Source organism: Haematobia irritans, chromosome 1 (assembly GCF_050003625.1).
Source record: "Haematobia irritans isolate KBUSLIRL chromosome 1, ASM5000362v1, whole genome shotgun sequence".
NCBI classification, from domain to species: Eukaryota; Metazoa; Arthropoda; class Insecta; order Diptera; family Muscidae; genus Haematobia; species Haematobia irritans.
This window is the reverse complement of record NC_134397.1, coordinates 229,200,471-229,225,049: the sequence shown is the minus strand read 5'-3', so window position 1 is coordinate 229,225,049 and position 24,579 is coordinate 229,200,471. Positions and strand designations below refer to the sequence as shown.

General features: G+C 29.4%; 2 protein-coding genes across 7 annotated transcripts in view; one reads left to right on the top strand and one right to left on the bottom strand.

Annotated features, from left to right (window-relative positions):
• Positions 1–24,579, bottom strand: part of Atg16 (Autophagy-related 16) — a 553,304-nt gene that overhangs the window by 381,254 nt on the left and 147,471 nt on the right. The window lies entirely within an intron of this gene.
• LOC142221448 (uncharacterized) overlaps positions 1–24,579 on the top strand; it is a 424,700-nt gene that overhangs the window by 290,989 nt on the left and 109,132 nt on the right. For all 3 annotated transcript variants that reach the window (XM_075291220.1, XM_075291268.1, XM_075291307.1), the window contains 3 exons: positions 179–987; positions 13,852–14,012; positions 18,955–19,156. In XM_075291220.1, the coding sequence (XP_075147335.1) occupies positions 335–987; positions 13,852–14,012; positions 18,955–19,156 (1,016 nt within the window). In that variant the 5' untranslated portion in view covers positions 179–334. The remainder of the gene's footprint in view (positions 1–178; positions 988–13,851; positions 14,013–18,954; positions 19,157–24,579) is intronic.

Sequence of the window (24,579 nt, the reverse complement as noted above, 5' to 3'; positions counted from 1 at the left end):
GTCCAATAATTTTTTACCACTTTAATCTTGAACTTGTGCGTTATGCGTTACACACGTAATGACAAAATGTATATTAGTCCCCATATCATGTAGCGGAAGTTCTAAAAAAAAGAATATTAAAATATTGCACTTGAATCCATGACTCACTTAAAATTTTATGTCTTTTGTTTCGTTTTAGGAATCACAGTTTTTGGGTGTAGAAACCAGTAAAGCCAGCATATTCTCCAGAAAACACAACGTTTCCTAATATAAAAGAAGAACAAATCGCTAAAATATCCCGTGGAAATAATAAATACAAAAGTCTTAGCTAATAAAAAAAACAAAAATTATCACAATGCGACTTAGATTTCATAATTCAAGCAGAATGTCATCGTACTCGTCGAATATCTTCATTGTCTCCTTATCAATTTGTGTATTGATTATAAGTCCTCATTTCACACAAGCCGCCAGAAGATCACGTTTAGATTTAAACTCCTCCCCCTCGATAGCCGTCGCTAGTAATAATAATGCGTCAGATGTGATTTCCAGCTCCAACATTGATCCCAATAGCTCACAGGCAAAATCTTCTGTAGATGAATCTTTGGCATTACCTTTAAAAAGCGATCAATCATCGTTGACGGCCCAAACAAATGATCTATCAAAAAGCAAGGAGTTCTCTTCAGCTTCAGGCATTCAAGCTGCTGACTCTAAAGATGATACACTATTGTCAACATCATCCAAAGATTCTGGAGCTGAAATAAACAGTGAAGATGTCGAAAAGGCCCATGAAACTCCCGAAACAAAAACAATTGCAGAGACGGAGCACTTGAGTGAAGATTTACCCAAAGATTTGAAGGAATCGCCTAGTTTCGATGATGCTGAAGTAATTGAGAGTGCCACACAATTGGGAGCATTCAGTCCGGGAGCGGCGCCAGCACCAGCTGCCGGAGGCAATGGAGGTTTTGAAGAATGTGATTCAGATATGTTGGGATTTGAGATTGTTACTGGGTAAGTGTATTTGGGATATATTGCCTTGGGAAATTATTTGTTATAATTAATGTTAATCAGAAAAAAGAAATATTTTGTTGAGTCAGATGCTGAGAGATGGGAATTAGGAATTAAATAACGATTTTTATGTTTCGTTTAATTTGTTAAACGAATGTAGAAAATGTAACATGCATAAGAACCGGAATTTAGATATCTTAAAAAGCAAGTTACATTCAATGAAAACCTTTTGTTATTAATGAAAATAGGAATATAGAAACATGCTCGTGTCCAATAGGATATTTGGTATTATTTTTATTTAGCCAAGATAGGGTCAACTTTAAAATGGGAATTCCTTTTATACACGACAAATGACCCATCAAGTAGGTATTCTGAGTGCTCAAAATTGCAGTTGATTGAGCCGATGCGTGAGGTGTTCGTATTGTTGTAGTGAAGAGAGGTCTATCTTCGCAGAATGCTTTTGCTGATTTCTTGGAGGACAACTGGCAGCAAATGGGTGTGCACTACTCTGAACTGTTCTGCATTGTTCTCGTAATACGATTGCGACATGTCTAAATTTTCTGAAAAAACAGGTGATCATTTGTTTGCAAATGCTTCGTGCGCGAGCGGCTTTTATTGCATTTCTTTCGATCATTGCACTACGGGAGCCAGTGTGGTGCAATGGTTAGCATGCCCGCCTTGCATACACAAGGTCGTGGGTTCGATTCCTGCTTCGACCGAACACCAATAAGTTTTTCAGCGGTGGATTATCCCACGTGGTGACATTTCTGAGGGTTTCAAAGCTTCTCTAAGTGGTTTCACTGCAATGTGGAACGCGGTTCGGACTCGGCTATAAAAAGGAGGTCCCTTGTCATTGAACTTAACATGGAATCGGGCATCACTCAGTGATAAGAGAGAAGTTCACCAATGTGGTATCATAATGGACTGAATAGTCTAAGTGAGCCTGATAAATCGGGCTGCCACCTAACCTAACCTAACTTTCTATCAAGCGATACGAGCCTGTTTTTAAGCAATTGACGCGAACAACTTTTTTGGACGGTCAAATTTGAATATACACTGGTTCCACTAATGCCTAAAATTGTCTCAATCTTAGGATAGGTCACATGCCAATCTTACAATATCAGTTGGCGCCACGGCTGCTACACTTGCTAAAATTCTACCAAAAATGGTTGATTGGTAGAATTCTTGAATTTGTGGTAGATTTTGTAAAATATTTTTCTCTAACTAACTAACTAAGAGGTATTTCATACATTTTCTATAGAGGTAAAATTTTGGCAAAATTTCCTGTGTAAATAAAATTTTCACAAAATTTCCTATAGATATAAAATTTTGACAAAATTTTCTAAAGAAATAAAGTTTTGACAAAATTTGCTATAGAAATAAAATTTTGACAACATTTCCTATAGAAATAAAAATTTAACAAAATTTTCTATAGAAACAAAATTTTGATAAAATTTTCTATAGAAATAAAATTTTGAACAAATGTTCTAAGAAACAACATTTTGATCAAATGTTCTAAAAAATAAAATTTATACAAAAGTTTCTATAGAAATAAAATTTAAACAAAATTTCCTATAGAAATACATATTGAAAAAATATTTTCTATAGAATAAAAATTTTGCCAAAATTTTCTATAGCAATAAAATTGTGACAAAATTTTCTATAGAAATAAAACGTTGACAAAATTTTCTAAAGAAATAAAATGTTGACAAAATTTTTTATAAAAATAAAATGTTGACAAAATTTTCTATAGAAATAAAATTTTGACTAAATTTTCTGTAGAAATAACATTTTGCTAAAATGTTCTAAGAAACAAAATTTTGATAAAATGTTGACAAAATTTTCTATAGACATAAAATTTTGACAAAATTTTTTTATAAAAATAAAATTTTGACAAAATTTTCTATAGAAATAAAATTTTGACAAAATTTTCTGTAGAAATAAAATTTTGCTAAAATGTTCTAAGAAACAAAATTTTGATAAAATGTTCTAAGAAATAAAATTTTTACAAAATTTTCTATGGAAATAAAATGTTGACAAAATTTTCTATAGAAATAAAATGTTGACAAAATTTTCTATAGAAATAAAACTTTGACAGAACATTCTATAGAAATAAAATTTTGACCAAATTTTCTATGGGAATAACATTTTGACAAAATTTTGTGTAGAAATAAAATTTTGATAAAATGTTATAAGAAATAAAATTTTCAAAATTTTCTACGGAAAAATATAGAAAAAAAAATTTTACAAAAATTTCGATAGAAATAAAATGTTGACAAAATTTTCTATAGAAATAAAATTTTGACAAAATTTTTTATAAAAATAAAATTTTGACAAAATTTTCTATAGAAATAAAATTTTGACAAAATTTTCTGTAGAAATAAAATTTTGCTAAAATGTTCTAAGAAACAAAATTTTGATAAAATGTTCTAAGAAATAAAATTTTTACAAAATTTTCTATGGAAATAAAATGTTGACAAAATTTTCTATAGAAATAAAATGTTGACAAAATTTTCTATAGAAATAAAATTTTGTTAAAATGTTCTAAGAAACAGAATTTTGATAAAATGTTCTAAGAAATAAAATTTTTACAAAATTTTCTATAGAAATAAAATTTTGACAAAATTTTCTATAGAAATACAATGTTGACAAAATTTTCTACAGAAATAAAATTTTGACAAAACATTCTATAGAAATGAAATTTTGACCAAAATTTCTATGGGAATAACATTTTGACAAAATTTTGTGTAGAAAAAAAATTTTGATAAAATGTTATAAGAAATAAAATTTCTACAAAATTTTCTACAGAAAAATATAGAAAAAAAAATTTTACAAAAATTTTGATAGAAATAAAATTTTGACAAAATTTTCTATAGAAATAAAATTTTGACAAAATCTTCTATAGAAGTACAATTTCCACAAAATTTTCTATAGAAATAAAATTTGAACAAAATTTTCTATAGAAAAAAAAAATTTGATAAAATGTCTTAAGAAACAAAATTTTTACAAAATTGTCTATAGAAATAAAATTTTTACAAAATTTTTTATAGAAATAAAATTTTTACAAAATTTTCTATAGAAATAAAATTTTTACAAAATTTTCTATAGAAATAAACTGTGACAAAATTTTCTATAAACATCAAATTTTGGGAAATTTTCTATAGAAATAAAATTTTGATAAAATTTTCTATTACAATAAAATTTTGATAAAATTTTCTATTGCAATAAAATGTTGATAAAATTTTCTATTGAAATAAAATTTTGACAAAATTTTCTATAGAAATAAAATATTGAAAAAAATTTCTGTAGAAATAAAATTTTGATAAAATAATCTATGAAACAAAATTTTGATAAAATGTTCTAAGAAATAAAATTTTTACAAAATTTTCTATAGAAATAAAATTTTGACAAAATTTTCTATAGAAATAAAATTTTGACAAAATTTTCTATAGAAATAAAACTTTGACAAAAAATTCTATAGAAATGAAATTTTGACAAAATTGTCTATAGAAATAAAATTTTGACAAAATTGTCTATAGAAATAAAATTTTGACAAAATGTTCTAAGAAATAAAATTTCTACAAAATTTTCTACAGAAATAAAATTTTGACAAAATTTTCTGTGGGAATAAATTTTTTACATCATTTTCTATAAAAATAAAACTTTTACAAAATTTTCTATAGAAATGAAAGTTTTACAAAAATTCCTCTAAAAATAAAATTTTGACAAAGTTTTCTGTAGACAAAAAAATTGACAAAATCTTCTATAGAAATAAAATTTCGACAAAATTGTCTACAGAAATAAAATTTTGACATACTTTTTTATAGATATAAAATGTTGACAAAATTTTATATAGCAAAAAAAAGTTTTAAAAAAATTTTATATAGAAATAAAATTTTGACAAAAATTTAAATAGAAACAACATTGTGACAAATTTTTCTATAGAAATAAAATTTTGACAAAGTTTTCTATAGAAACAAAATTTTGACAAAATGTTATATAGAAATAACATTTTGAAAAAGTTGTCTATAGAAATAAAATGTTGGTAAAATTTTCAGTAGAATTAAAAATTTTACAAAATTTTCTATAGAAATAAAATGTTGATAAAATTTTCTACACAAATAAAATTTTGACAAAATTTTATATAGAAATAAAATGTTGACACAATTGTCTACAGAAAATTTTTTTTAGAAAATTACGAACTTTTCTGTGGGAAATATGAATTTACTAAATCTTTAATTATCTATAAAACATAGAATATCCACCCATAATAAACGAATATATACATCTTGCGAGATTAAGACCTTAATTGTCACAGTCATCAAACTTTGTTTTAAGTTATACATTTTAATTGTAACTTAATAATGACTAAATAACTAAATAGTAAATCTTTATTCTTCATTTGTGTATAATTTTGTGTTCTTCGTTTACTAATGTACACAAAAAAAGGAAAAAAGAAGAAAACGTTCTCATAATTGGGAAATTTAAACCAAAAGATAATCATTTCCATGAACTAAAATAAAGTTAAATTGGTTTTGGTGCCTTCATGGTTGTCATATGTCCTAGTGTCAATTATGCAAAACCAAAATTTAAATGTATCTTTAGAATAATTTCATGCTTTTTCGGAATAAATACCACAATAATTTCTATAAAGATAAAGTCGTTGGATCTGGTTAAGCTTATTTTCAGTGTAGTGCATATAGCTACAACGCTACCTCTGTTGATGTTGATCAACGCAACATTATATGCAATATTAGCAAAGTGTTACTTACCCACAATAGCACGTACTACAAACGAAAATGACCATCTAATTATTCTTTCTTCCATCTTGAAAAGTCTTTTACGCATAAAATTCAAAAAACAACGCACAATGTCAGTTAACAGAACTTACCTGCAATAGGAAAAACAAAAAAAAAAGAAAAATATTAGGAAGACAAATATAAAGAATGATATTAATAAACAATAATATGTTTTTTCTTCTTAGTATATGACCATAAAGTCGATTATTGTGAATTTCTCTAAAAGTTTACCAAAGATAAGATTATAGAAGTAACGTTATATTTGATTGCGGTTTCATGTTGGAGAAAAAAAACTAAAGAACAATTTCATATCTGCAATGAAGAACAGCTTTAATATTGCAATTCATCGTTGTTGTCGTTAACATTATTGCCATTGTCGACGTCATCTACAGCATCCAATTCAATCAATAAAGTAGGTTGCCGAATGCAAGAGATATTGGGGGACGATGCAGTAAAAAAACTAAAGAGAATATATAGAGGAGGAATATAGTTCAAATGAAATTGATTTGATTTTTATTATTGTTTGTTGGCATTTGCGAGCGTTCGCTGACTTTTCTCGAGAATGCTCACCATTAATGGGCTTCGCAATGATTATAGGCAAATCAAGTTTGTTGCTTAAGTCTTTAGTTTTAACTATAACTGTTCCTGGAAAAAAATCCATTGCTTTCTTTATGTTTATGTTTTATTTGTTGGTCATAGATTTTCTTCGTCTTGCCCGATATTACAACCATCATCAAGCAAAGAACCAAACTAAACAATTTTTGCCATATGGATATATTGCGGTGGTCTTCAATTGCCAAACAAATTACTAGCTACAACTGCCAACAATGCCAAAATAGAAATTCTTTTTTACCCCTTCTAGCAATTTTAACACAAAATTTGTTACAGTTCCAGGGGCGGTTTGGAATGTCTTGGAACAAAAATAAGTTGTAACTGTTATTTTGTTGTCCAAATTAGACATTAAACTGCATAAGAGCTTCAAATGGTCTCAAGACAACAATTTTTTTTTCGTTCGTTTTTCTTGGGGCCACTACTGTGAATTTGGAAATTTTATTGCACAATAATATTTAGCTGATTTGTAACAACCGAAATCTCATATCCACCCACTTTTAGTTTACTGGTTATTGCCAGTTTTAAAATGTTCATTTCCAATCAGCATTTGTTTGGGTTTAAGGATTTCTACGGCGCCAAGATACCAATCGACATGATGTTTTTTTCTTTGTAATCAAATCATGTTATTTCAGTAATTTGCTAGTAAGTAATGGTTAAGAAATTATATAATATTTTTAGGTCATTGTAAACACACTTAAGTATTATGATGGATGTTAGGCATAGGCAAAAAAAAAATGGGATAAATAGCTGAGAACTCTTGTTTGTTACAGTTCGATTTGTTTTTTTTTTCCTATTTGAAAAAAAAGCAAATTATAGAACTATAATTATTACTCCATTAAATAATTGACAATAATTGCATTATTAACCTTTAAAACTAATGGAAAGAAAACGGATGCATCTTAGGTAACCATGAGAAAGAGGAACGATGACTGGTCGACCAGGATTACATGTTACTCATAAGTTGACTATAATGAAAACATGTATGTTCGTGTACCATAATCATTCTTGTCGAAGGAGCATATGTGGGGAATATATCTACTAATCTGAAAATTACATTTACATCAAAATATGCAATAATATTTTTATTATCATGGATAATAAAACAAAAAAATTTAATATCGCATTTTAGGGAAAAAAAACACGAATTGGGATGCCAAAGGTGAAAAGCGACGTTTTGTCAAAAAATCGTATTTAGACGTAAAAAATCGAAAGACTTAAGTAAAATTTCTGTAATTTAACTTTAAAAATCGAAAAAAGTCGACTTTGAACATTTATGCGTTTTTTAAAGAAAAAATCAAATTTGAATGGGAGAGGCATGTGATGTAGCACTTTCCACACTGAAAATTCACAAAAAAATTGAAATTTATGAAGTCAAAGATCGACGTTTAATAATCGTGAAAATCGTAACTTGACTCTTTAGGTTTTTTAAAAGTTGAAATAATCGAATTTTCCAAGATTGGAAAATGCCGAGAATTCGAGTTTTTTTTTTAAATTTCCTTATAATCCCTAATTACTAATATAGGCCAGACCTACAAATCATATGCCCTCTTGCGTATATTTGAATGAGCAGATTTTCGTACAGAATACCCTATTGGAAACGTCCAACATTTGGCGATTTTACATGGAAAATGTAAAATGGGAGCCACCGTTGTGCAATGGTTAGCATGCCCGCCTTGCACACACAAGGTCGTGGGTTCGATTCCTGCTTCGACCGAACACCAAAAAGTTTTTCAGCGGTGGATTATCCCACCTCAGTAATGCTGGTAACATTTCTGAGGGTTTCAAAGCTTCTCTAAGTGGTTTCACTGCAATGTAGAACGCCGTTCGGACTCAGCTATAAAAAGGAGGTGCCTTGTCATTGAGCTTAACATGGAATCGGGCAGCACTTAGTGATAAGAGAGAAGTTCACCAATGTGGTATCACAATGGACTGAATAGTCTAAGTGAGCCTGATACATCGGGCTGCCACCTAACCTAACCTAACCTACATGGAAAATGTGGGTATTTCGGCCATAGTTGCCCAAATCGAAAGAACAAATATATAGAAGCATTGTCTAAATCTGAGTCGATTTTGACCAAAGTTGTCACACATTGCGCAAATGTTGACTGTACTCTTCGTGCACAATTTCTAAATTCTTTGGAGTGAAATTTTGGCCTCGATGGTGATATGAATCTAAATCGGGCATAAAATATATGTGGAAGTTATATCTAAATATGAATCTATTTTGATGAAATGTTGCATGCCTAACTAAAATGGCAATTCTACTCTCTGTGCAAAATTTTAAGTAGATCGAAATGAAATTCTGACCTTCGGTGGTCGTATGAGCGTAAATCGTGCGAACAGACAATAAGAATATTTTTTGTCCGCATTCACGAAGTTACTTGATCCAATTAATTTTTAATTGAAATGTTTTCAATCACAGAAATGATAGTATCAATTAAAAAAATAATTGAAAGTCAAAAAATTAATTGATCCAATTAAAAACCTAATTGATACTATTAATTTTTGTGATTGATTTTTGTTTCAATAAAAAATTTTTTTGAAACAATTAAATTTTAATTGAATATTTTTTAAAACTCAATTAATACTTTCATTGGCAAAATGTTCGTGTTTTTTTTGTCTGTGAAGGATATATATGGGAGTTATATCTAAATCTGAAACGATTTCAACCAAATTTGGAACACTTTAAAAAACTACACGGACGAAAAAGACTGTTTTTCATTTTGGGTGTTTGGGTTTGGGTGTAAAAATTATATGTTTGGAACTCAAATTTTTTAACACAAAATTTTTAAGTGCAAGCATCTAATGTTCATAAACTAGCATAATATGTTTGACACATATATTTTAATATGTTAGAACATATTATGTTTGGGACATAAAATGTTTGTAAATATAATATGCTTAGATGCAAACATATATTAATTTGGAAATAACCTCTAAACATATATGTGTTTAGAAAGAGAGACCTAGAGAGTATGCTACAAGTAAAATAATGGAAGTAACAAATTGGCGCCTTAAAAATATATCCACACAAAGAAAATTTCATTAAAATTTTTTACTACCAGTGTATGCCCTAAGGTGAAATATAATATGTTTGAACAATACAAGCAATACTTTTTTTTGCCCAATTCTGAAAATATATATGGTTGAAGCAAAATGTGTTTGGGGTATATGTTACAGAAGCGATTTTTTTTGAGGGTGTATCAATTGTACACAATTTCGCAAAATTTAAAGCAAATCAGAGTTAAACTCTCGATTTTGCGATCACATAAAAATCGGGCGAAAGAAATATATGGGAGCAATATCTAATACAGAACCGATTTCTTCATACATCAATAAGGTTCTGTTCTGCCACAAAGCGCATACTTGTGTCAAATTTGAAGCCGATTTGACTAAAACTGCGAACTAGACTTTGATCACAAAAACGTGTTCGCAGATAGACGGACGTGGCTCCATCGAGTCAGGGGCACGGTTGCTCAAAAAAAACTAACAATATATTTTTTGCAGTGTTTGACAAAAAAATCAAAAATATTTAGAAATTTATTTATTATTTTTTAATCACTCCTAGTAGCGACAACTTATTTGAGTGTATAAATTATCCCTTAAATTGTAAATGTGGCGAAGTTTAAAATATTTTTAGTTTGTACCAACAAGAGAAAGTTACTACTTCTACAAAAGGCAGAAAAAGGAAGACTTTGATTGTATGACTTAAAACAAAAATTTTAATTTTAAAATTTTTCTTTTCTACTGAAAAGTTTGTCAAAATTTTATTTCTATAGAAAATTGTGTCAAAATTTTATTTCGATAGAAAATTTTGTCAAAATTTTATTTCTATAGAAAACTTTGTCAAATTTTTATTTCTATAGAAAATTTTGTCAAAATTTTATTTCTATAGAAAATTTTGTCAAAATTTTATTTCTATAGAAAATTTTGTCAAAATTTTATTTCTATAGAAAATTTTGTCAAAATTTTATTTCTATAGAAAATTTTGTCAAAATTTTATTTCTATAGAAAATTTTGTCAAAATTTTATTTCTATAGAAAATTTTGTAAAAAATTTATTTCTTAGAACATTTTATCAAAATTTTGTTTCTTAGAACATTTTATTAAAATTTTATTTCTATAGAAAATTTTGTCAAAATTTTATTTCTATAGAAAATTTTGTAAAAATTTTATTTGTATAGAAATCTTGTCAAAATTTTATTTCTATAGAAATTTTGTCAAAATTTTATTTCTATAGAAAATTTTGTCAAAATTTTATTTCTACAGATAATTTTGTCAAGATTTTATTTCTATAGAAAATTTTGTCAAAATTTTATTTCTATAGAAATTTTGTCAAAATTTTATTTCTATAGAAAATTTGTAAAATTTTTATTTCTATAAAAAAATTTTGTCAAAATTTTATTTCTATAGAAAATTTTGTCAAAATTTTATTTCTATAGAAAATTTTTTCAACACTTTATTTCTATACAAAATTTTGTCAAAATTGTATATCAATATAAATTTTGTCAAAATTTTAATTCTATAGAAAATTTTGTCAAAATTGTATTTCTATAGAAAATTTTGTCAAAATTTATTTCTATAAAAAATTTTGTCAAAATTTTATCTCTAGAGAAAATTTTGTCAAAATTGTATTTCTATAGAAAAATTTGTCAAAATTTTATTTCTATAGAAAATTTTGTCAAAATTTTATTTCTATAGAAATTTTGTCAAAATTTTATTTCTATAGAAAATTTTGTCAAAATTTTATTTCTATAGAAAATTTTGTCAAAATTTTATTTCTATAGAAAATTTTTTCAACACTTTATTTCTATACAAAATTTTGTCAAAATTGTATTTCAATAGAAATTTTGTCAAAATTTTAATTCTATAGAAAATTTTGTCAAAATTAAATTTCTATAGAAAATTTTGTCAAAATTTATTTCTATAAAAAATTTTGTCAAAATTTTATCTCTAGAGAAAATTTTGTAAAAAATTTATTTCTTAGAACATTTTATCAAAATTTTGTTTCTTAGAACATTTTATTAAAATTTTATTTCTATAGAAAATTTTGTCAAAATTTTATTTCTATAGAAAATTTTGTAAAAATTTTATTTGTATAGAAATCTTGTCAAAATTTTATTTCTATAGAAATTTTGTCAAAATTTTATTTCTATAGAAAATTTTGTCAAAATTTTATTTCTACAGAAAATTTTGTCAAGATTTTATTTCTATAGAAAATTTTGTCAAAATTTTATTTCTATAGAAATTTTGTCAAAATTTTATTTCTATAGAAAATTTGTAAAATTTTTATTTCTATAACAAAATTTTGTCAAAATTTTATTTCTATAGAAAATTTTGTCAAAATTTTATTTCTATAGAAAATTTTTTCAACACTTTATTTCTATACAAAATTTTGTCAAAATTGTATATCAATAGAAATTTTGTCAAAATTTTAATTCAATAGAAAATTTTGTCAAAATTGTATTTCTATAGAAAATTTTGTCAAAATTTATTTCTATAAAAAATTTTGTCAAAATTTTATCTCTAGAGAAAATTTTGTCAAAATTGTATTTCTATAGAAAAATTTGTCAAAATTTTATTTCTATAGAAAATTTTGTCAAAATTTTATTTCTATTTTTGTCAAAATTTTATTTCTATAGAAAATTTTGTCAAAATTTTATTTCTATTGAACATTTTGTCAAAATTTTATTTGTATAGAAATTTTGTCAAAATTTTATTTCTATAGAAAATTTTGTCAAAAATTTTATTTCTATAGAAAATTTTTTTCAACACTTTATTTCTATACAAAATTTTGTCAAAATTGTATTTCAATAGAAATTTTGTCAAAATTTTAATTCTATAGAAAATTTTGTCAAAATTGTATTTCTATAGAAAATTTTGTCAAAATTTATTTCTATAAAAAATTTTGTCAAAATTTTATCTCTAGAGAAAATTTTGTCAAAATTGTATTTCTATAGAAAAATTTGTCAAAATTTTATTTCTATAGAAAATTTTGTCAAAATTTTATTTCTATAGAAATTTTGTCAAAATTTTATTTCTATATAAAATTTTGTCAAAATTTTATTTCTATTGAACATTTTGTCAAAATTTTATTTGTATAGAAATTTTGTCAAAATTTTATTTCTATAGAAAATTTTGTCAAAATTTTATTTCTATAGAAAATTTTGTCAAAATTTTATTTCTTTAGAAATTTTGTCAAAATTTTATTTCTATAGAAAATTTTGTCAAAATATTATTTCTATAGAAAATTTGGCAAAATTTTATCTCTAAAGAAAATTTTGTCAAAATTTTATTTCTATAGAAAATTTTGTCAAAATTTTATTTCTAACGAAAATTTTGTCAAAATTTTATTTCTATAGAAAATTTTGTCAAAATGTTATTTCTATAGAAAATGTTGTCAAAATTTTATTTTCATAGAAAATGTTGTCAACATTTTATTTCTATAGAAAATGTTGTCAAAATTTTATTTCTATAGCAAATTTTGTCAAAATTTTATTTCTACAGAAAATTTTGTCAAAATTTTATGTCTATAGAAAATTTTGTCAAAATTTTATTTCTATAGAAAATTTTGTCAAGATTTTATTTCTATAGAAAATTTTGTCAAAATTGTATTTCTATAGAAATAAAAAAAAATTTTGTCAAAATTTTATTTCTATAAAAAATTTTGGCGAAATTTTATTTCTATAGAAAATTTTGTCAAAATTTTATCTCTAGAGAAAATTTTGTCAAAATTTTATTTCTATAGAAATTTTGTCAAAATTCTATTTCTATAGAAAATGTCAAAATTTTATTTCTATAGAAAATTTTGTCAAAATTTTATTTCTATAGAACATTTTGTCAAAAGTTTATTTCTATAGAACATTTTGTCAAAATTTTAATTCTATACAAAATTTTGTCAAAATGTTATATCTACAGAAAATTTTGTCAAAATTTTATTTCTATAGAAAATTTTGTCAAAATTTCATTTCAACAGAAAATTTTGTCAAAACTTTATTTCTATAGAAAATTTTGTCGAAATTTTATTTCTATAGAATATTTTGTCAACCTTTTATTTCTATAGAAAATTTTGTCAACATTTTATTTCTAGAGGAAATTTGCTAAGTACCTTTTTTTTTGCAAATTTTTTTTTTTTGCAAAAATTTAGCAAAACGTCAAGAATGTGTCTATCTCGTCTCCTTCTTTACGTTGCAAACATATGCACTAACTTATAATATCCTGTTCAACAGAGTGGCGTAAATTCGAAAAAAAAAACAAGAATCGTTATTTAATAATTTATTCATTAAGAATCGCAATTAAATTACGTGTTACCATTCAATTTATTAGCCTACTCTTCTCCATCATAATCAAACAGTTTCAACAACAAGAAAAACAAGCAAGAATATAAAACATCAGTAATTATCACTAGGTAATCGGAAAATCTAACATTTTTCTTTTGACATCTTTCTGTCTTTCAGTTATGTATTCTCGGCACCTGGCAAACTTCTGGACTCATTGCCTGGCACTTTAATGTTAACGGATTGCTTAGAAGCCTGCCAAGGAAATGAAACTTGCCATGCTGTTAATTATGAAACTGGTCTTTGTGTTCTATTCTCGGCAAATGCAGATCAACTACCAGGTAAGTGTTTATGTACCCTATTCCAAAAGCCTTTAAAGCAGTACTCAAAAAAAGATAAAAATATAAAATCAAATAAAAATACGAAAAAAGTGCCGGTGGTCTATACAATAATTTTCTCAATGATATGCTTCTATTACACCTTCTCAATGTGCTGGCTTGTAAATTATAGGTATAAGCTTATTGCATGGCTTAAATTCTACAAAACTACAAATTTTTCAATTATACCTTTGAGTAGGTTTAATATGTGTTGAAAATACTAAAAGGAAGGTGGTTATACGATTTGAAGATAATTGAATTTAATTGAATAGGGAGTTGAAGTTCTTTTCTTTTTTTTTTTGGTCGAATACTACATTGATTTATGAGTTCACGCGTAATTGCCGAATTAGTATTCTTTCGACACCTAGACCATGATAAGTGGCTTATGTTCGATTACTTGGCAATCATTAATTGGATGATTTGGTAAAGAGGTAGAATGATAAATTGATTTATGTTACCAAGTACTACATATGGATAATAAAAAAAAACACAACAAAATAAATAGGTTCGCGCCTTAAATGAATAGGAAATCATAGGAAAAGCAGACAAAAATGTTACGATAGGTTAGGTTATGTGGCAGCCCGATGTATCAGGCTCACTTAGACTACTCAGTCCATTGTGATACCACATAAAATTTTACGATGATTAGGAACAGGAATTGGTTAACTTGTATAATCTCTAAATGGAGATATGATTGTGTGATAAACAAAATTTCATCTCATTTAGTTTGGGTTTTATGGACAAGCACTTACTTCACGATCAGCTAGATATTTAATTGAAAGACAATCGCAGCCTATGCCTTGGAAGCTTACAAGTACACACCCTTCTGTTAAAAACCTAACAGCTGGCTAATGTTTAAATGTTTTATGTCCGGCTTGCCTCCACAGCGTGGTAACTGATGCAGTGCAACCTGAAGTGCACAAAATTTTAGACCTAGATATGGCTCGAATATGACAACAGTCGCCAAAATTTCATTTTGATTTGCATGAAATTTGGCTCAGAGAATGCAATTGATGTGTTATAGACGATTGAAAAATCGACTCAAATGCATTCAGATAAAGATCTATGTTCCATATACTATATATATATATACAGGGTGACAAAATAAAGTTCTATACTTTGCTTTTTTTAATCATACATCGACCACCATAGAATGTTAGGTTAGGTTAGGTGGCAGCCCGATGTATCAGGCTCACTTAGACTATTCAGTCCATTGTGATACCACATTGGTGAACTTCTCTCTTATCACTGAGTGCTGCCCGATTCCATGTTAAGCTCAATGACAAGGGACCTCCTTTTTATAGCCGAGTCCGAACGGCGTTCCACATTGCAGTGAAACCACTTAGAGAAGCTTTGAAACCCTCAGAAATGTCACCAGCATTACTGAGGTGGAATAATCCACCGCTGAAAAACTTTTTGGTGTTCGGTCGAAGCAGGTTAGGTTAGGTGGCAGCCCGATGTATCAGGCTCACTTAGACTATTCAGTCCATTGTGATACCACATTGGTGAACTTCTCTCTTATCACTGAGTGCTGCCCGATTCCATGTTAAGCTCAATGACAAAAACCTCCTTTTTATAGCCGAGTCCGAACGGCGTTCCACATTGCAGTGAAACCACTTAGAGAAGCTTTGAAACCCTCAGAAATGTCACCAGAATTACTGAGGTGGAATAATCCACCGCTGAAAAACTTTTTGGTGTCCGGTCGAAGCAGGAATCGAACTCACGACCTTGTGTATGCAAGGCGGGCATGCTAACCATTGCACCACGGTGGCTCCAGTGGGGTAAAATAAGATGGCCATCCGGGGTAAAATAAGATGGCCATCCGAAATATCGATTTTCGACTATATAAAGTATAAGTATATATACTCAAGGAGAAATTATAAGACGATATAACCATGTTCGTCTGTCTGTTATAATCAGGCTCCAGCTTTCAATACTGACACTATCCTGTTGAAATTTAGCATTTATTGTCTACATGGAGGTCAAGATCGAAGATGACATATATCGGTCCAGGTTTTTATTTAAGTCCCATACAAACCGACCAAAGAAATTTTTATTCGATTTGCGTGTAGAGATTTTTAAGGTCCTTAAATAGGTGTGCAGAACATGGTGTGAATCGGTTCATGTTTTGTTATAGCCCCTATATATATAGATGGATCTCACAATTTGTCTTCTTCAGCGTCTAGACATGCCAATATATATCCATCTTGCGCAAAATTCCAAATCTAGCGATATTTCAAGTCCATATAGACCGATCTCCCAATTTGATCTAGATCATCAAGGCACTCCAGTTTTTATCCGGTTTGTCCAGAATCCAAAAACATTCTTTTTAAGTCAATAAATAGATGTGCCGTATATCGGGATGTATCGGACCATGTTTTCCTATATATGCTTGCTTGGTAGACTATCTGCCATGAAATCCACCTGAATTGCTATATATTTTCAAGGAACCCTCCGCTACGAAGATTTTTCAAAGGAAACGTTGAAATGGTCCTGAGTGGATTGATCTTGAATTATCCATGGTAAAAGATTCGTGTCGGCCGATCTTACGGCCGTATATACATATATATACCCTGCGCCACACTGTGGAACAGGGTATTATAAGTTAGTGTAACACCCAGAAGGAGACGAGATAGACACATGGTGTCTTTGGCAATAATGCTCAGGGTGGGTCCCTGAGTCGATATAACCATGTCCGTCCGTCCGTCCGTCTGTCTGTGAACACATTTTTGTGACCAAAGTCTAGGTCCCAATATAAGTCCAATCGCCTTCAAATTTGGCACGTGTTCTTTTTTTGGGTCAGAATAGAACCCTATTGATTTTGGAAGAAATCGGTTCAGATTTCAGAAGTTCAGAAGCCAGAGTTTTATACCGATTAGCTTGAAATTTTGCACAAGGAATACAATTGGTAGTATAGGCATGTGTGCCAAATTTGATTGAAATCGGTTCAGATTTAGATATAGCTCCCATATATATTTCGCCCGATATGGACTAATATGGTCCTAGAAGCCAGAGTTTTGGTCCAATTTGGTTCAAATTTTGTACAAGGAGTACAATTCGTAATATAGTCATGTTTGCTGCATTTTATTGAAATCGGTTCAAATTTAGATATAGCTCCCATATATATCTTTCGCCCGATATGGACTTATATGGCCCCGGAAGCCAGAATTTTGGGCCAATTTGGTTGAAATTTTGCACTAAGAGTACAACTAGTAGTGTAGTCAAGTGTACCAAGTTTGATTGAAATCAGTTCAGATTTAGATATAGCTCCCATATATATCGTTCGTCCGATTTACACTCAAATGACAAAAGTGACCAATATTTTAAACCGATTTACTTGAAATTTTGCACAGGAAGTAGAATTAACATTTCAACTGTATGTATCAAATTTGGTTCCAAATACCAACGTTTTCCTTGTAAAATCGCCTAAAAATTTTGACCAGATCGGAAAATGTGGATCTACATGGTGGTGCAGGGTATAATATAGTCGGTCCCGCCCGACTTTAGACTTTCCTTACTTGTTTTTTTATAACTTTATTATGTTGAAAACAAAATCAAATTTTAGAAACAGTTTAGATTTGTCTATCAAACGGTTGTGCGATATTTTGGTCTATTACTGGCGCCGCCTTGGTATTTTTTAGTCCTAACCTTACTCTCAAATATGCCTCGAGCGCCCAAGCCCAACATATTTAGATCCAGAGATTTTGTGGGGTACAAATGTAGCGAGAAACCTCCTTTTTAAGCCATTCATAACTGACGAGAACTTTTGATTGATGAGTGCTATTGTGCTGAGTCCTGTTGGAATGACCATGGTCTACTGAAATGATTGTCTGTCCAATACTATCTTTAGAACATTTTCCCGAAAATATTCGGCATTTATTGTGTCCCCACGATCGATGGGTACGAAGGTTCACACCATTACTGTCGGAGGCGCTTGTGTTGTGCACAGGAAGAATATTTTTTATCTTCAATCGCGAAATTAATTGATCCAATTAATTCTGAATTGAAATGTGTTCCATCACAAAAATACAGTATCATCACCAAAATCAATTAAAAAAAAATTAATTGGTACAATGATGATCGATTTTTGTTTCAATTAAGAAATTTGTTAAACCAATTAAATTTTTAATAGAATATTTTTTTTTTTTAAATTCAATTAAAATTTTAATTGGAAAATTTTTGGTGATTTATTTTCTGTGTGGATGGATTTGAATGAAAATAGTTTAGATAGTGCTATAGATCGTATATACTCAAATAAGATAAGTAAGGAAAGTCCAAAGTCCGACTGTATTATACCCTGGACCACTCTGTAGATCTACTTTTTCCATACCGTTTCAAATCATTCATTTATAAAGGTTTATATTCCCATACATAAAATCTGAACCGATTTGGACTAGGGATCTATAGTAAAAACCAATAATCGATTTTTCGATTAATGACGTTTAATAAAAAATCCAATTTCGACTATTTTTACTAACCAAAATTTGAATAATCGATTTTTCATAATATTAACTAGTATTGCCTATATATTTTTCTGAGAATGTAACAGAGACGACCCCATCCAACTATAGACTTTTCTTACAGGTTTTAAATTGGTCTATAATTAGCCGTATCACACAATGGCAATACTCTCCCATCACTACGTGTATAGGAATATATTTCACTATATTTTCCCAGACATTTCTAAATAAACATTCAAGTCACAAACAAGTTTTCCCTTGAAATTTAATCCCCAACAAGTGTTAATTTTATTTATTTTCTAGAGAAAGAAAAACATTTTTACACACCTCACGAAAGCAAAACTTTTCATTTCTTTTTCATTGTCACTTTTCATTTATTGTTCTTTCTTGTTATAAAGATTTTTTTTCTTTTCATTTATTTTGTTTTTATTTTTGTTTCGCTTCAGGTGCCTTGACAAAATCCCAATTCCCAGTCTTTACCATTTATGCACAAAAATCATGCCTTGGAGTACGGCCATGTGCACGTGCCTGGTGTGTCGATCGTGTGCAAAACTATAGACTCAATGGACACGCCAAACGTTCGGTGTCAGTGACATCAAGACGTGATTGTTTCGAATTATGTTTGGGCGAAACTGAATTTACATGCCGGTAAGTAAAAAAAAACTCTAAGTAATATCAACATCATCATCATCAACTTAAATGGGAAAAAAATCTGCACACACTAACACATCCACACAAATGAAAAACTCTATTTAGAAAAGAATTTTGGGAAAGCTTAGTTTTCCCAAAATACCCAACGAAAAAAGTGCAAGTTAAGATGGTTTCATCTGGCCACTAAGCTAAATATCCATGGCGAACTTTCAACCAGGAACCATTTGATAGCAGCACATATACCACAAACAAAAGTTAAAGCCCATAGAAGAAATTCCTGGAAAAATCGTGTTGATGGCTTTTAAAGCATGACACCTTATTGAGGTGGTTTTAAAACTTCCTCAATGCCCACAGAGGACAAGGGATATTTAAAAACCGTGAAATACATAAATTTGTGGTGTCATCTTTAAGAGCTGAGACTGCTGGAGCTTTACAGCAGCCCCAGCTACTAAGCAGGATGCTACTGTCATCATCTATAAAATATTATTTTAATATCCTGCAGCTAAAGAGGAAATTAACATAAGCACTTTTGACTTCCAAAAGCCAAAGCCAAAATCGTAAATCGAGAAGTTTCCACTGGAATAGTAGCCAATAGCTTAAATATGATTAAGACATTCAATAGTGACGACCATCGTAAAAGCCTTAGGATAAAAAACGATTGAAAACGTCATCCTTTGCAATAGCATATGACAAATTTCCAATAGATCTTTCAACTGTGCACGAAAGAAAATATCGTTGGACATCTAAATTTTACTTTCATGATATTCTTGGTTATACGAGACTTTCATGACAGTTTAATAAGTGAATAATATTAGGAAGTAGTTGATGTGTTCACCTCAAATGGAGTATTGTGAAATTTCCTTTACACACTGTGGGTTGAGGTCCACGCAGACTAGCAGCCTGTAGTGGCATTGTCGGCCGTGTGAAGGCCATAATTCTTGCCAATTCGAACAAATCTAAACTGATTCTAAAATTTGATGTATTTTCCTGTGGAACAATAAAATTAAAAAAAAAATTAAAAACAATTTAGCAATTTAACTTGTTCCATTATACACACTCACAAAACAAATACTGTTTCAATCACGAAGTTAATTGATCCAATTAATTTTTTCATTGAAATGTCTTCAATCCCAGAAATCATACACAGAAAAAAATTTCACGAAAATTTTTCAAATTAAAATCTTAATTGAGTTTTAAAAAATATTCAATTAAAAATTTAATTGAATCAAAAATTTTTTTTTAATTGGATTAAAAATTAATCACACAAATTAATAGCATCGATTAATTTTTTAATTGGATCAATTAATTTTTTAATTGACTGCCAATTAATTTGTTGATACTATCATTCATCAGAAAAAAATTTGTTGTGTGTAGTATCAATTAAAAAATGAATTGAAAGTCAATTAAAAAATTGGTGATCTAATTAAAACATTAATTTATACTATTAATTTTGATTGATTGAATTTTTTCAATTAAAATATTTGTTGAATCAATAAAATTTTTAATTGAAAACTTTTTAAAACTCACTTATGATTTTAATTGAAAAAATTTGCGTGAATTTTTTTCTGTGCATATTAGCCACCCTAAATATGAAACACTTTGATATTTCTCTCTCTCCAAAATGATCAAGGCGCAGAAGTCGAAAGGATTGAAATCCGAAAAGTTTAGTGACCTCCTCTTTAAGCCATTCACACAAAAAAATATTTTTTGTCTTCAATCACGAAATTGATCCAATTAATTTTTAATTGAAATTTCTTCAATCACAGAAATGGTAGTATAAATTAAAAAATTTTTTGAAAGTTAATTAAAAATGAATTTATCCAATTAAAAAATTAATTGATACTATTAATTTTTGTAATATATGTTTGTTTCAATTAAAAAAATGTTGAATCAATAAAATTTTTAATTTAAAATTTATTAAAACTCAATCAAGACTTTAATTGGAAAAAATGTGGTGAAATTTGTTTCTGTGTTCTTAGTTGACGCGTGTTAAGTGCGACGGTGCTGAGTCCTGTTGAAATGTCTGTAGTCTGTGGCCAAAATTTTTGTGTGCGCAGGGCTTCTGTACCATTTTTAGTCGATGAAAATGATTGGCGAAAGGCCATCGGGCGTTACGGCGCCCCACACCATGACCATCAGCGGGGCTTGAGTTCTGGTGGTCAATCTAAGGTGTAAATTTTCAGTTAACCTCTTTGCTCAATTTGAAATGACTTCTCATCGGAGAAACCCAAATTTGGTATTTGGCTATTTTCGTGCAAGCGATGCAACTCCTTGCGTTGGCGCGTACTAAGTGGGATGGTGCTGAGTCCTGTTGAAATGTCTGTAGTCTGTGGCCGAAATTTGTGTGTGCGCAGGGCTTCAGTACTACCATCTCTAGTCGATGAAAATGATTGGGAACCGACCATCGGGCGTTACGGCGCCCCACACGATGACCATCAGCGGGGCTTGAGTTCTGGTGGTCAATCTAAGGTGTAATTTTCAGTTAACCTCTTTGCTCAATTTGAAATGACTTCTCATTGGAGAAACCCAAATTTGGTATCTGGCTACTTTCGTGCAAGCGATGCAACTCCTTGGCTCTTTATAGCCAAATGTTTTCTGTGCACTGCTCTGTACACAATTAAATGCTGGAGGGCTCCACCGATAGCCACCAATGGTTTTCCAGTCATATATAAAGCAGTTCCACTATTCCGCTTGAATTCCATCACGAATGACTTTTTGAACAGAAGTAAAATGCTTTTGTAAGCTTGTGAAAAATAAAATGAAATGTCACGTTAATAAATTTGTCAGACGAGCGATTTATAAATGATAGCAACTTGAAGTTTGTTGCAATACATATCAGCCACACTGTATATGCTAGCCCAAACTAAAGTCCAAAAATTTTTCCAACCGATTTTATCAAAATCGGTTAAATATTGGTAAGTGTATTATCCGAGTAAGAAAAAAAATGAACAGACGGACGCACACAAAAGGCTTGCATGTCTCATGAAGTTTTTCTGACACGATCGGTATATATTTTCTGGGATCTAGAATCATATCCACTATATGTTTTAGAATACATTTAATTGGCTAGATAAAATTGTGTGATGGATTTAATTTAAGTTTTTAATTGAATATTTTAAGTTTTTAATTGAATATTTTTTCAAATTCAAAAAAAAAAAAAGAATTGAATGTGAAAATTTTGAAAAAAATTTTTCTGTGTACTAAAGGGAAAATGTGTGGCCTATATCATAGGAAATAGGTTAGGTTAGGTGGCAGCCCGATGTATCAGGCTCACTTAGACTATTCATTCCATTGTGATACCACATTGGTGAACTTCTCTCTTATCACTGAGTGCTGCCCGATTCCATGTTAAGCTCAATGACAAGGGACCTCCTTTTTATAGCCGAGTCCGAACGGCGTTCCACATTCCGGTGAAACCACTTAGAGAAGCTTTGAGACCCTCAGAGGTGAGATAATCCACCGCTGAAAAACTTTTTGGTGTTCGGTCGAAGTAGGAATCGAACCCACGACCTTGTGTATGCAAGGCGGGCATGCTAACAATTGCACCACGGTGGCTCTCAAATAGGAAATAACATCCCTTGAAAAATAACATGTATTCTAGAATTTTTCAATATCATCCCATTGTGCGGCATCGATTAGATAAATCACGTATGTGTCTTAAGTCTTTCGTTTTCTTCAAAACAGTTTGGCGCCTAAGTGCATGTGACATTTTCAAAAGCAATTATAGTAATCATTAAATTGCTTCTAACAACAAAACCAAAAGAAATTAACCGCAAATTCTATGAAATCGATGTCGGATATAGGAGATTCGAAGGTACCCTAAAGGTACTAGTCTGTCTGACCTATCCATTTTACCCTCTTGCAATCCTTCGTTAGTGAGGGCAACAATAATATATTGCGTGGTGGTAAAATGTGCAATGGTATTTAATTTAAGGTGAATCACAACACACGGAAGCCCACTGAAAACTTGGCATGCGTTGTGCATTACTGCCGTCAGTTTGAATGGATGAATCCAATCGTTAAGGCTAGCGCTAACATTAAGGTTAAGGCGGTAGCAAAAGCAGGCACATACGAGAGCTGATAGCAAAACATTTTTTTTGTTTTAAGTTTAAGTTAAAAAACCATTCATTTAGCCAATCATATCGTCCACAAAGGATGGTTGGCATCATTGTGGTAAAAGTGCGTACGTGCCTCATGTATGTTACAATGTGGACGTCGGTTTTTTTTTTTTCGTACGACTGGACAGGTTATGGGTTTACATTTAGTTTAGAAGTGTTTTCGCCTTTTTTCATTTTTTACCAGGGTGATGATGAGGCTTTCATTTTTTATTTTCTACCTTGTGACAGTGAAAAAAAAAAAACATGTAATTGATTGATTTATGTTACGTACATCAATAAAAATAAGAGCTTAAACTATTAGCCATAGCCATAACCAATAAAGCCTCTATAGCTTTGATAGAACATAAACACATGTTCCTTTTTCGAATTGATTTTTCCTTGTGGACATTGGACTTTACTGGGCCTTGTGGCCTATTAAATGATATTGGAAATTATACATCATCATTAGATTCACAATTTCTGTAATGATTTAAGGTTAAAAAGAGATTCTAAGGCTACTTTGTTGCTTCATCATTATCAGCTAAATAACAAATTCGCTTTGACGTATTAATGACTTGATATCGACGAGGAAATTGTGTCCCCAGGTAAAAGGGGTTCCTTGGAGGCAAAAGACACTCTTAATGATAGCACTGACCGCTACCAGTTGTATAAATAATAGTCTTATTTAAATTTATTTCATTTTTGCAAAACAAAAACAAAGGGTTTCACTTTTTACTCCGTCAAGGTTACTAAAATACTTTGGTATTTTATATAAATGGCTGGAATAATTCCTTCCAAATTTCAATAATAAATGTTATTTTTTTTCCAATTTCAATAAATTTTCAATCAAATGACAGTTATGGAATCTTAAGGCTTATTCCCAAATCGTGCAAAACAATTTAAAAATCGAGGGCTACAATAATTTACAAAAAAAAATTAAATTTTTAAAATTAAATAAAAAATGCATTTAAAAAATTTAAATGTGGAAAAAATTGATCCATGCCAATTATAAAATACAAAGATCTATTTCATGAAAAATTAGATAAAAAATGTGTATTGTCCATATTATTTTGATATTGAAAAAGAATGCTTTAAAAGATTTTAATTTTTTCATTCACTTGCTTGTTTAATATTTGTAGGAAACGCCCTCTGCATTTGTTGGGACAATTGGTCCTATAAAAATTTCGAAATTCAAAGAAAACTCTATCCTAGTCTTTCGGGACAAATTTTGCTATGAGAAATTCAAATAATTAAAACAAGCGTATACGGCTGAAAGTTCGGCCAGGCCGAAGCTTATATACCGTCCACCATGGATTGCATAGA